The 13565-nt window shown below is 39.4% G+C and overlaps 1 protein-coding gene across 1 annotated transcript in view; it reads right to left on the bottom strand.

Annotated features, from left to right (window-relative positions):
• Positions 1-13565, bottom strand: part of LOC116375849 (uncharacterized threonine-rich GPI-anchored glycoprotein PJ4664.02-like) — a 20873-nt gene extending 7308 nt beyond the window's left edge. The window contains exon 1 of the mRNA XM_031833936.1: positions 13556-13565. Within this exon, the coding sequence (XP_031689796.1) occupies positions 13556-13565 (10 nt within the window). The remainder of the gene's footprint in view (positions 1-13555) is intronic.

The raw sequence follows: 13565 nt of genomic DNA, 5'->3' as shown, positions 1-13565 counted from the left end.
AGAACGAGATAATTCATTCCCAATGATTGTAAAATTATTTCTAGACTGTTTCATTCCAATTTTTTTCCCAAATGTCCCAAGATTCTTCCCTGTGGAATCTGAGTGAGCTTGTCTTTTTGAATATTGATCTGGTAAAAGAATGTAAAGAAAACATGTTTTCATCATTTCTCTGTAGAATGTTTACATTTGTTACATTTCACAATTGCCTCTTTGGCTTATTTCAACATTCCCTAATATTCCAGTGAACATTTAAACTTTATGAATTCAAAATGTCTTAAAAAATACAAATCTAATACATATTTTCTTTATTTATCTGTTATTTTACCAGGTAAGTTGACTGAGAACACGTTCTCATTTACAGCAACGTCCTGGGGAATAGTTACAGCGGAGATGAATGAGCCAATTGTAAACTGGAGACTATTAGGTGACCATGATGGTTTGAGGGTCAGATTGGGAATTTAGCCAGGACACCGGGGTTAACACCCCTAATCTTACTATAAGTGCCATGGGATCTTTAATGACCTCAGAGACACCCATTTTAACATCCCATCCGAAAGATGGCACCCTACAGTGTCCCCAATCACTGCCCTGGGGCATTGGAATATTTTTAGACCAGAGGAAAGAGTGCCTCCAACACCACTTCCAGCAGCATCTGGTCTCCCATCCAGGGACGGACCAGGACCAACCCTGCTTAGCTTCAGAAGCAAGACAGCAGTGGTATGCTGCTGGCAAATATATATGAATATGTAAAGACAAAAACAGCTAATATTTTGTTGCAATGTGTACTAACACTGCATTTACTCTGTATCTACCAATATAACTAAATTCTCAGCTGAGCGGTGTATTTAGGAGAAAGTAACTTTAATGAAAATTAATTTCTTAATTAAATAATGAGCTCTTGATATTTTTTTGCATATTTGTCTATTTTCAGCATACAGGTGATGAATAATTATATGTGTAGTGTTCACTACTCAGTAAGCATCATATTAATGATCTGTGTCAAATTGATGAGACATTAAGTAATAGCATAACTATTAAATTAATGCTTAATGTAAAAATCATCAAATAAAACAGGCTGCAATCTGACGAAGGATAAACATTCACCTCCGTCAGTTACTGGCAGAAGCCATAGAAAATACACATGAATGGCTCAGATACATTATTCCACATTTTCAATATGTATAATATTTCTTATGTTTTCAATATTTACATTACTCTACTTTTTATCTCCACATTAGCATTGTCAATGTTAATATTTTGTTTCATAAGGTAAAGCAGTGATTTTTTTCATGTGCGAAATGCATGAACTTACCTATTGTGACAAATATACTTATCATTATGATGGTAAGGATTATAGAGTATGATAAAAGCCTTCTCCCTACTATGTGTCTCAGGATGCCCCACATATTTTCGGTCTTGTAATAGTCTCTCAATCAAGAGATATTTAGAAAAAGGTCAGCCAAAATCCAGTTAATTGTTTCAAGCCTGAGTAGTTTTGAAGTGCGCCTTTGAAATATTTCCCACAGGGTTTCCCAAACACTTCAATCTCAATGCCGCAGTAATACTCTGAACGCAGGTAGTAATGTTTTATCCACTGCAATTGTATTGCAGTTGTGTTTTGACACTGATTTATAAATCAGTTAGAGGTCTATTGTAAGTGTCATAAGCAATAGGCTACCAAGTAGTTGGCTGAGTTAGGTATTAATTCAGTGCACACCCTAGGCAAATTTAAATGGTTTAGACTTGGACTTCCTCATCTTGGAGCTCCTTGCCATTTAGTCACACCTTCTACATCTATTTCTGTAAGAAAGGTCAGTATAGGTAGTACAAAGAGTGGGGGCCAGATTCAGATTTGTCAATAAAGAGAGTATGAGACTTAAGAATAATGCCACTGGGCACCGAAGTCAATTCAACATCTATTAAACGACGTGGAACAACTTTGATTCCACCAGTGTGTGCCCAGTGGGTTAGATAGCTTGAAAGAGGAGAAGAGGGTTCATTAAAGATTCAAAAGGTCTCTTCAAAAAGACAATTCAAACACCATTTCCAAAATAAGATTGTCATGTCGTGTGTATAGGTCACACGACATGATAGAAAGTCAAGCGCAGGAGAATCAAACTTGGTATAATGGAGTAGTTTAATAACGTGAAACAAAAACTCCAAAACCAAAGTATATAATAAAATAAATGTGGGTACAAGAACCCGTACCCAATAAACAATCTCTGACAAGGACATGAGGGGAAACAGAGGGTTAAATACACAACATAATAATGAATGGGATTGGAACCAGGTGTATAGGAAGACAAGACAAAACCAATGGAAAATGAAACATGGATCAATGATGGCTAGAAGACAGGAGACATTGACCGCCGAGCATTGCCCGAACAGGGAGAGGCATCGACTTCGGGCTAAGTCGTGACAAAGATTTTTCTTTGGAATATTGTCCCGGTTTCCTTGCACTTATTTTTATACAGAAGTGTACGCTTTGAGAAATTCCTCAGGCTGTTGCTAAAATCAGTTAATGTGTAGACAACAATCAAGTTGAAAATCTTAGTCCACAAATCCAGATCAATGTAGAAATCTTCAATCATGTATACCAAAAGCACAATCTTTGAATACAAAATATCCACCAAATTATCACACCTGCTGGATTATAAATTACCAACAGAAGTGTCAAGAGTGTGCCTTTTGAGCAAGCTCCAATGCTAAGGAATTGATAAAGCCTTATTGACAGTAGTTCTACACAAAACAATCACTCTGATAGTTGTGCGATAATGTGGATGGGATATCTGAATTTATTTGCCTTGTTCCACCTGAAACCTCTTGAAAGTTTTCAAGCCATCTAAAGTCAATATTCCCTGTATTACTTACCATTGTTAGGTGGCTAGGGAAGGATGTTGTCACTTATCAGTATTTAAATGTTTGTAAACTGTTCGATCAAAATAAATCTAATCTTTGAATTGACAAGGGCAATGACTATGTAAACACAAAATGTGTATCAAGGTTACGGAAGTTCTTGGGACTTTTTAATTCCCTTGAATTTAATATAGCATGAGGGTATGCTATTAACTATATGCACTTATAACCATCATTAATTATTATATTCTGAAACTACTTGTGGTTAAATTATTTTTCAAATGTATAACCTCTCCACATGTTAAAATGTCTTCCTGCTTATGGTCTTCCTGCTTATCAGTTGCATCAATGCATTTACACAAAGGTCAAGTAGACTGCAGTTCAAATGTTGTTCATGTAAAATGTACAGGCCGTTCATCAATCAGAGATGAAGGAGAACAGTGAGTCAGTCACTTGGTGTAACGATATCCCTCGTCATCTGAGGAAGAGTAAGAAGGATCGGACCAATATGCAACGTGGTAAGTGTTCGTCATAATTTAATTGAATAACTGAACACTACACAAAATAACAACGAAGTGAAAACAAAACAGTTTGGCCAGGTGAACAGACACTAAACAGAAATTAAACACCCACAACCAAAATGGGGAAAACAGGCTACCTAAGTATGATTCTCAATCAGAGACAACGAACGACAGCTGCCTCTGATTGAGAACCATACTAGGCCATACACATAGAAATATAACATAGAAAAAAGAACATAGACTACCTACCCCAACTCACACCCTGACCAACCTAACACAAAGACATAAAAAAGGAACTAAGGTCAGATCGTGACACTTGGGCAATATATACCACATAGATTATAGAATATTTACCACAGAATAAACCAGCAGTGCCTGTTTCCACACCGGTTTGCTCATGTATAACTCATTTCTGAAAAGATGTATTTTTTGCTGGATTCCCTTTTCTCTTGAAACAGGAAATACACTTACTGGTAATTTGTTATGTACTTTATTATTCACCTTGTGATAAGCAATAGGCTACAGAGGCTAATACAAGGACAATCAAAGCCCTGAGCAGACTTCATTTACCTTCCCTGTTCTCCAGAGAGATGATCTCATGTTTTTATTTCGGTCTGGGTGTTGTTAGGTGTGCCTTCATTGACATCACAAACCATGTTTCCATCCACAGTTTTTATGTGGGTAAAGTCATACCGTATAAAACGACAGCTGTGACAATTTTATAAATGCAGACAAATTGTTTGTTCAACCTGGTGGGCTCACACTGGGCACACTGGTTGAATCGACGTTGTTTCCAAGCCATTTCAATTAAATGATGTTGAATTGACATCTGTACCCAGTGGGTTTGTCAGTAAAATGAATGATGTGAGAAATGGCAGTGGAAACACCTTTATGTGCAAATTTTGCTATAATAAGCATCATATAAAAGTAAACTTTGAGTCAAGATGATATGGTGTGGGGTCCTCCCACTATGACTCAGAGAAAACATGCAGTTTATTGGCTACAGATAAAATAAAGTGGTGGAAGTGCAAGGTGATCTTGATACTCCTTTCTAATGAATATCGAGGGTTTTATACTGGTGATATGATGACCGATGCCTGACTGCAGTTTGACAAGTAAAAATGTTCTCTTATCCATGATAATCTAATCATGTATAGTAACCTAACCCCAGCCTTCCTGTACTGTATCTGCAAGCTGTTGGTTAGCTAGCACACATGCCAAGACCAGAATAGGCACATTTGCTATTTAACGCAACAGTTTTTGTGACAAAACTATCGGTAGAGTTGAAAATGTGATGGAAACACATTGAACTTGATTTTTACTCAGTACAGGAAAGCTTCATTGAAAAAGCACTTGTGCACTACACAGTGGCGATTTCAGCATGTACAGTGCCTTGCGAAAGTATTCGGCCCCCTTGAACTTTGTGACCTTTTGCCACATTTCAGGCTTCAAACATAAAGATATAAAACTGTATTTTTTGTGAAGAATCAACAACAAGTGGGACACAATCATGAAGTGGAATGACATTTCTTGGATATTTCAAACTTTTTTAACAAAAAAAATTGGGCGTGCAAAATTATTCAGCCCCCTTAAGTTAATACTTTGTAGCGCCACCTTTTGCTGCGATTACAGCTGTAAGTCGCTTGGGGTATGTCTCTATCAGTTTTGCACATCGAGAGACGGAATTTTTTTCCCATTCCTCCTTGCAAAACAGCTCGAGCTCAGTGAGGTTGGATGGAGAGCTTGGTGGGGCAAACTCCATTTTTTTTGTGTAGTGGCTATACTGGCATGCATAACACAACACTAAACAATTGTTGTGTCTTTGGCATCATTAAAGTGAAGACTTATTTTATCAAATCTATTCTCTGTAATTATTATTTCGTGATTAAACTAGTCATGTAAATGTAATTAACTAGGATGTCGGGGCACCAAGGAAAATCTTCAGATTAAAGTTATAATTTTCCTAATATAACTTTTCAGATATTTTAATATCTGATCAATTAGTCTAATTAATGAATCATTCTTTACCTCATGTTAGTCTCAAGCGGAGTCAGGCGCAGGACACAGGTATGGAGTAATCCAACTGAGTTTACTCAAAGAATAAAGCAAAATGGAACATACAGCAAAACTCTAACACAAACACAACCACTAATGACATAAACAATCACGGACAGAACAGAATGTCAGATGGTTAAAATAGGGAATGTAAAACAGGTGTGTGTGTAATCAGACAAAACAGAAAAATGGATCGGTAGTGACGAGAAAGCCGGTAACGTCGACCACCGAACACCACCCGAACAAGGAGAAGGGCCGACTTCGGCGGAAGTCGTGACAGACCGTCGTAAATCATTGGTTATCTGCACAAAACCAGCCTTCACTATAAATCATCCATACATCAATTGTCTTAATCATTTATTTTACTAACTAACTAAAACAATCACAGAAATGCATAACAAACAAAGTAGATATGGTTACAAGGAAATGATAGGGGATGTGCCCTAGTGGTCTAAACCGATATGACGGTTTGGTAGACAAAGGGACTGAGAAGGGCACGAAAGACAAAAGACACTACACAGTTGATAATTACAATATATGAAATGCTAATCCTTTGCACATGAACGCTCACTCATTTGGGAATAATTGCTATCAATATATATATTTACACTCAGTGTGTCGTCATGATCTCTGTTGGAATCGTCTGTCTTTCTGTTTGAATGTTCCCCTGGATACTTCAGAGTTCCATTCAGAAATGTTCTTATAGAATAGATTTCGGCGGTTGTCGGTCTTCGCATTCAAATGGTACATAATTCCTAGCTGCAGACTAGTAATTAGTATCGAAGATTTGCTCTTATTCTGTCGGTATCGATAGTCTCAGAGTTTAATCACGTGGTATGGTTAAGAATTCAGCAACCATTACAACCTTAGCTTGTCCTGAGGTTTTTCTGGTCTCTACTCAAACCTTAGCTCCCTCAGCTGACCGAGGTAGGCATGGTCTCTATTCAAACCTCAGCCCTCTCGGTAATCGAGGTACGCTTGGTCTTAAGTGGGCTTCTCCAGATGGGATTTTTATTCGGAACTGTGGAAAAGCTGTCCCATGACGCCAGATCGAGGTCTGTGCTCATGGGGGCGGGCCAATGACTTAGTGAAACTTTAAACAGAAATACAATTCTCTCATATTAACGGTTTAAAATCACATTACACAATTTCACAAATAGTTTCATCTTTACTCATTCATTTTATACAATAATTAGATGCAAGCCTCAGAACGGAGGCTCCTGTATAAACAGAGGTATGGTAATGTGGTTGTATTGTCTTTCCTCAGGTCACAATCATAAAACAAAAATGGACCAGTCGTAGCTGAATTCTCCACCGACCGTTTACACATTCTCCAAAACATGGATATTGTTCAGTTCTCAAGTTCTGTGAGGTAGAAGAAGTTCCTTTGTTCTACTGTGAACCCTCTCTCTATACCGCATGGCCGAGGGGGAAGAGAGTCTCCTCATGGAATTTACGACCTGAGATAACAGAGCCTTGGTAAGTGGGAGAGAGAGGTGGTAAGAGAGAGAGGGAGGGTACTCGCTATACCCAAAGAGGGCCACATGACACAATACATAAATTGCACTATAACAGTGACAAACGATGCCCACAAACTTAGGGCCTATATAAAGCTGTCCTAACAGCAGATCTTTCTTTTCAGCAGCATGGAGTGAATCCTTACCACCGCTACTCTGGCTATCAGCGGAGCCTTGTCTGGCAGCGAAGCAGTTCATTCAGTCTCATTCACTGCCTTATAAAAAAAAATAGCTGATATGGCTGCCTTACTTAGACAAATGAGGTTTCTACTAACAACTGAGTTGTACAAACTATAGCATAAGGGAAAGATGAGTGGATAAGAGGCAATCCGTAATTTCTAGTGATGCACCGATATGGCATTTTTGTCCGATTCCAATATTTTCCTTCCCAAAAAACCTGATACCGATAACTGATACTTGACATTTTTGCAGCCTTTTAAGCATTCTAGTCGAGTTAAATAGTTAACACACACACACACACACACACGGATGCAGCGGTCTAAGGCATTGCATCTCAGTGCAAGAGGTGTCACTACAGTCCCTGGTTCGAATCCAGGCTGTATCACATCCGGCTGTGATTGGGAGTCCCATAGGGCAGCGCACAATTGGCACAGCGACACAACGTCGTCCGGGTTTAGCTTTGGGTAGGCCGTCATTGTAAATAAGAATTTGTTCTTAACTGACTTGCCTAGTTAAATAAAGGTTACACACTAGAGGTCAACCGATTATGATTTTTCAATGCTGATACCGATACTGATTATTGGAGGACCAAAAATAGCCAACACACATTAAAATTGGCCGATTTTATATATATTTATATATTTGTAATAATGACAATTACAACAATACTGAATGAACACTTATTTTAACTTAATATAATGCATAAATAAAATCAATTTAGTCTCAAATAAATAATGAAACACGTTCCCTTTCGTTTAAATAATGCAAAAACAAAGTGTTGGAGAAGAAAGTAAAAGTGCAATATGTGCCATGTAAAAAAGCTAACGTTTAAGTTCCTTGCTCAGAACATGAGAACATATGAAATCTGGTGGTTAGTTTTAACATGAGTCTTCAATATTCCCAGTTAAGAAGTTTTAGGTTGTAGTTATTATAGGAATTATAGGACTATTTCTCTCTATACCATTTGTATTTCGTATACCTTTGACTATTGGATGTTCTTTTAGGCATATCGCAATGAGCCATGCGGCCCAAACTGATGCATATACCCTGACATGAATGCGCTTTTGTTAAATCATCACCCGTTTGGCAAAGTAGGCTGTGATTCGATGATAAATTAACAGGCACCACATTGATTACATGCAACGCAGGACAAGCTAGTTAAACTAGTAATATCGTCAACCATGTGTAGTTAACTAGTGATTATGATAAGATTGATTTTTATAGGATAAGTTTAATGCTAGCTAGCAACTTACCTTGGCTCCTTGCTGCACTCGCGTAACAGGTGGTCAGCCTGCCACACAGTCTCCTCATGGATTGCAATGTAATCGGTCATAATCGGCGTCCAAAAATGCAGATTAGATTATGAAAACTTGAAATCGGCCATGCCAATTAATCGGTTGACCTCTATTACACATACACACACCACACTGACCAAAAAGTTATTTTGTTGGAATTTACGTATGTCCCCATTACCAGTAAAACATCATCAAAACCTATTTCTTTCATTTACTTGCTGTGCTGTTTTGTTGTTCATTTGTTCAGTCAATTTATTCTCAACCAGAATTTCTACGGAACCCATTTGGGTCTTTGCTATGGAACGCCTTTTGGGTCTTTGCGTGTCAAAAAATATACTATTTAACGTGTCAAATAACATTATTTGACATGTCAAATAAGCTTGTTGACTATGGTTGACCAATCAGGACCTGAATATGACTGCATGTCACATAATAATTTAACGGGTTCATACATTTTTTACGTAGTTAATACACATTGGTTACACTATCACTCGTAGTTCATATGTCACAACGATTTATCGATACATATGCTATGATGCTGGTAAAAATTGTCTTGCGCACCTACAGTACTGGTCATTAAAAAAAGCTAGCTAGCTCATCGATGCAAACAATGTTCTTCCCCAAAAACATAGCAAAACGACAATAATAATATAATAATTTATAAAACAGGTATATAAAACCGTTATCTATGTGAAGCTAGCCACAATAAGGATTAAGCACAATAGTGGACTTTGAGGTTAGCCTCCAAAATAAGTGTATGGCATAATTCTACTATTTGTATTAATTTGCATTACTGTCAATTACATACTTTTATTTTGAAGACAACCCGCAAATTCCACTATTGTGCCTAATCCTTATTGTGGCTAGCTTCACAACACATAACCCGGTGAGGTCGAGCCTCACTTGCCAGATGAAGCTAACTGGCTGCTTATAACGTTAGCTTTGGGCACCAGGGTTATGTAGCTGGCTAGCTATTTATTTTTATGAACTGAAGTTCAATTGGCGAACAACAAGTGGCAACCTAGCTAATGCTTACTCACAAGAATTCCTAAATCATTGCTAAGAATAATGAAAATGACTACAGGTTCTACTGGTCATTGTTTTCAGGCTGGGTGTATTGGTGCTAGCTAGGTACCAAGCTAATGCTAGCTACCCCAGAAGTTGCGGTCGAACAAATGATTCTTTATTACCAACGAGGTATTGTAAACACATCGTTCGTGGCCGGTGTTTGCAGACTTTTTGTACAGCTAAGACCCAAACGGTGTTCTATAGTATGTATGTTGTGAAGCTAATAGCAGTGACGCTATTACTGTGTAACTCCGGTAGAGCAACATCTGAAAAATAGGCACTTGGTAGTGTGTACCGGTGCTCGACCAGTCGGCGAAAGCAAACATCACCCACGACAGAGAACAGTTGATTGTCAAGGGCAATGAATTCCATTATCTTGGCTTTAATGGATTTCGCCTTTGAGTTGTCAATGAAATTTTGTTACTCTTTCAAATGACTGCTTGACTGCTCGATCCACACAGCAGACATTGTGGGCTAGTTTAGGAATGCTGTGTTGCACGTATAGTGCAACATTTTACGTGGCGTCATTACGTTATATAGGTGCACGTCAGCTTTGACATCGGTTTTGCACATCGGGGCGTTAAACTAGTTATCGGCCGATACCGATGTTGGCATTTTTAGCTAATATCGACCAATTTCGATATGTTGGTGTGGCATGTGAATGTTTATCCTTTCAGCTTGGAAAAGAGACCCTTAAACCCAGACTTGGATTCTTTGTTGAATTTGCAATTTCCAACTTGTTGTGTAATGTTTATGTCCAATGGCCATTGAGCACCGATAGAAATTATAGATAAAACATCATCATATGACAAGGATTTGCCAGTAGATTGTCAACTTGATTCATGACGATAACTGCTTGTCTAGCTTGCTAGCTAAGATTTTGAAAGTATGATGTTGACACATCAGTCCAATCAAAGCTACGATATACAGTGCATGACTTTTTCCACATGTTGTTATGTTACAGCCTTATTCTAAAATGTATTAAATAAATAAACATTGTCATCAATCTACACACAACACCCCATAACGACAAAGCAAAAACAGGTTTTCAGAAATATTAGCTAATGACGGGTCACCACTGGCATTACACACTCAACAAGTCAGTTTGGTGGAAACAAACCAATGGTGGGAAAATGTACACATTTTCTTTATGCAGATTTTTTTATATTTGCATGGAAATCTGTCTCCAATTGGATGGACATCTACTTACTGATTACAACACCATCATTAAGTATGCCGATGACACAATAGTTGTAGGCCTGATCACCGACAACAACGAGACAGTCTATAGGGAGGAGGTCAGAGACCTGGCCGTGTGGTGCCAGGACAACAACCTCTCCCTCAACGTGATCAAGACAATGGAGATGATTGTGGACTACAGGAAAAGGAGGACAGAGCACGCCACCATTCTCATCGACGGGGCTGTAGTGGAGCAGGTTGCGAGCTTCAAGTTCCTTGGTGTCCACATCACCAACAAACTAACATTATCCAAGCACATCAAGACAGTCGTGAAGAGGGCACAACAAAACCTATTCCCCCTCAGGAGACTGAAAAGATTTGGCATGGGTCCTCAGATCCTCAAAAGGTTCTACAGCTGCACCATCGAGAGCATCCTGACTGGTTGCATCACTGCCTGGTATAGCAACTGCTCGGCCTCCGACCGCAAGGCACTACAGAGGGTAGTGCGTACATCACTGGGGCAAAGCTTCCTGCCATCTAGGACCTCTATACCATGCGGTATCAGAGGAAGGCGCTAAAAATTGTCTAAGACTCCAGCCACCCTAGTCATAGACTGTTCTCTCTGCTATAGCACGGCAAGTGGTACCGGAGCGCCAAGTCTAGGTCCAAGAGGCTTCTAAACAGCTTCTACCCCCAAGCCATAAGACTCCTGAACATCGAATCAAATGGCTACCCAGACTATTTGCATTGCCCCCCCCCCCCTATACGCCGCTGCAACTCTGTTATTATCTATGCATAGTCACCTTAATAACGCCACCTACATGTACAGATTACCTGGACTAACCGGTGCCCCTGCACATTGACTCTGTACTGGTACCCCCTGTATATAGTCTCGCTATTGTTATTTTACTGCTGCTCTTTAATTACTTGTTCCTTTTATTTCTTCAACTGCATTGTTGGTTAGGGGCTTGTAAGTATTCAACACGTGACAAATACATTTTGATTTGATCCAGTTTAAACAAGCATCCCTCTTGATCAAGAGCAGTCACATATCCAAACATCTGATTGAGGCTATGAACCTGCCATAGTAAATAAAAAACACATTTGGTTACGCTGAAATTCTGAATGACTTCGTCTTTTCATGGTCAGGTGATTGTTCAGGTGGGTTCTTAAGATTTGCAACATACGGTTTAGTACACCATGAACACACCAGATATCTATGGATCAATATCAATCATGTGATATCGATACACACTCCCTCTATGCACACTTACGGACACTGACACTCCAACACACACACTTAATTTGCTCTCACACACAACACGCACACACACATTCAAACAGACTCTACACACACACTCATATGCAATCATCATATACAGTGCACTCAGAAAGTATTTAGACCCCTTGACATTTTACACATTTTGATAAGTTAAAGCCTTATTCTAAAATGGATTAAATAGTTTTTTCCCTCAATCTACACACAATATCCCGTAATGACAAAGTAAAAACAGGTTTAGACATTATTTACTGAAATAGCTCATTTACATAAGTATTCAGACCCTTTACTCAATACCTTGTTGAAGCACCTTTGGCATCAATTACAGCCTCGAGTCTTCTTGGGTATGACGCTACAAGCTTGGCACACCTATATTTGGAGAGTTTTTCCAAATCTTCTCTGCAGATCCTCTCAAGCTCTGTCAGGTGGAATGGGGAGTGTCGCTGCACAGCTATTTTCAGGTCTCTCCAGAGATGTTCAATCGGGTTCAAGGCTGGGCTCTGGCTGGGCCACTCAAGGACATTCAGAGACTTGTCCCGAAGCCACTCCTGCTTTGTCTTGGCTGTGTGCTTAGGGAGCCGATTTTGGAGCAGGTTTTCATCAAGGATTGCTCTGTACATTGCTCCGTTCATCTTTCCCTCAATCCTGACTAGTATTCCAGTCCCTGTCGCTGAAAAACATCCCACAGCCTGATGCTGCCACCACCATGCTTCACCGTAGGGATGGTGACAGGTTTCCTCCAGAGGTGACGCTTGGCATTCAGGCCAATCTTGGTTTCATCAGACCAAAGAATGTTTTTTCGAAAATATCCATTAGGTGCCTTTTGGCAAACTCCAAGCGGGCTGTCATGTGCCTTTTACTGAGTGGCCGCTCTACCAAAAAGGTCTGACTGGGGGAGTGCTGCAGAGATGGTTGTCCTTCTGGAAGGTTCTCCCATCTCCACAGATTAACTCTGGAGCTCTGTTGGTGACCATCGGGTTCTTGGTCACTTCCCTGACCAAGGCCTTTCTACCTCGATTACTCAATTTGGCTGGGAGGCCAGCTCTAGGAAGAGTCTTGGTGGTTCTATACTTCTTACATTTAAGAATGATGGCCACTGTGTTCTTGGGGACCTTCAATGCTGCAAAAATTGTTTGGTACCCTTCCCCAGATCTGTGCCTCGACACAATCCTGTCTCAGCGCTCTACGGATAATCCCTTCATCCTCATGGCTTGGTTTTTCATCTGACATGCACTGTCAACTGTGGGACCTTATATAGACAGGTGTGTTCCTTTTCAAATCATGTCCAATCAATTAAATTCACCACAAGTGGACTCCAATCAAGTTGTGGAAACATCTCAAGGATGATCAATGGAAACCAGATGCACCTGAGCTCAATTGCGAGTCTCAAAGCAAAGGGTCTGAATACTTATGTAAATAAGGTATTTCTGTATTTTAATAATTTTACAAACATTTCTAAAAACTTGTTTTGGCTTTGTCATTATGGGTATTGTGTGTAGATGGATGAGGTAAATGTTTTATTTAATCCATTTTAGAATAAGGCTGTAACGTAGCAAAATGCTGCTGCTACTGTTTATCATATATCCTGATGCCTAGTCCCCTTACCTCTATACAT

This window comes from Oncorhynchus kisutch, linkage group LG1, assembly GCF_002021735.2.
Source record: "Oncorhynchus kisutch isolate 150728-3 linkage group LG1, Okis_V2, whole genome shotgun sequence".
Classification (NCBI taxonomy): domain Eukaryota; kingdom Metazoa; phylum Chordata; class Actinopteri; order Salmoniformes; family Salmonidae; genus Oncorhynchus; species Oncorhynchus kisutch.
The sequence above is the reverse complement of the archived record's forward strand: the minus strand, read 5'-3'. Positions and strand labels throughout refer to the sequence as shown.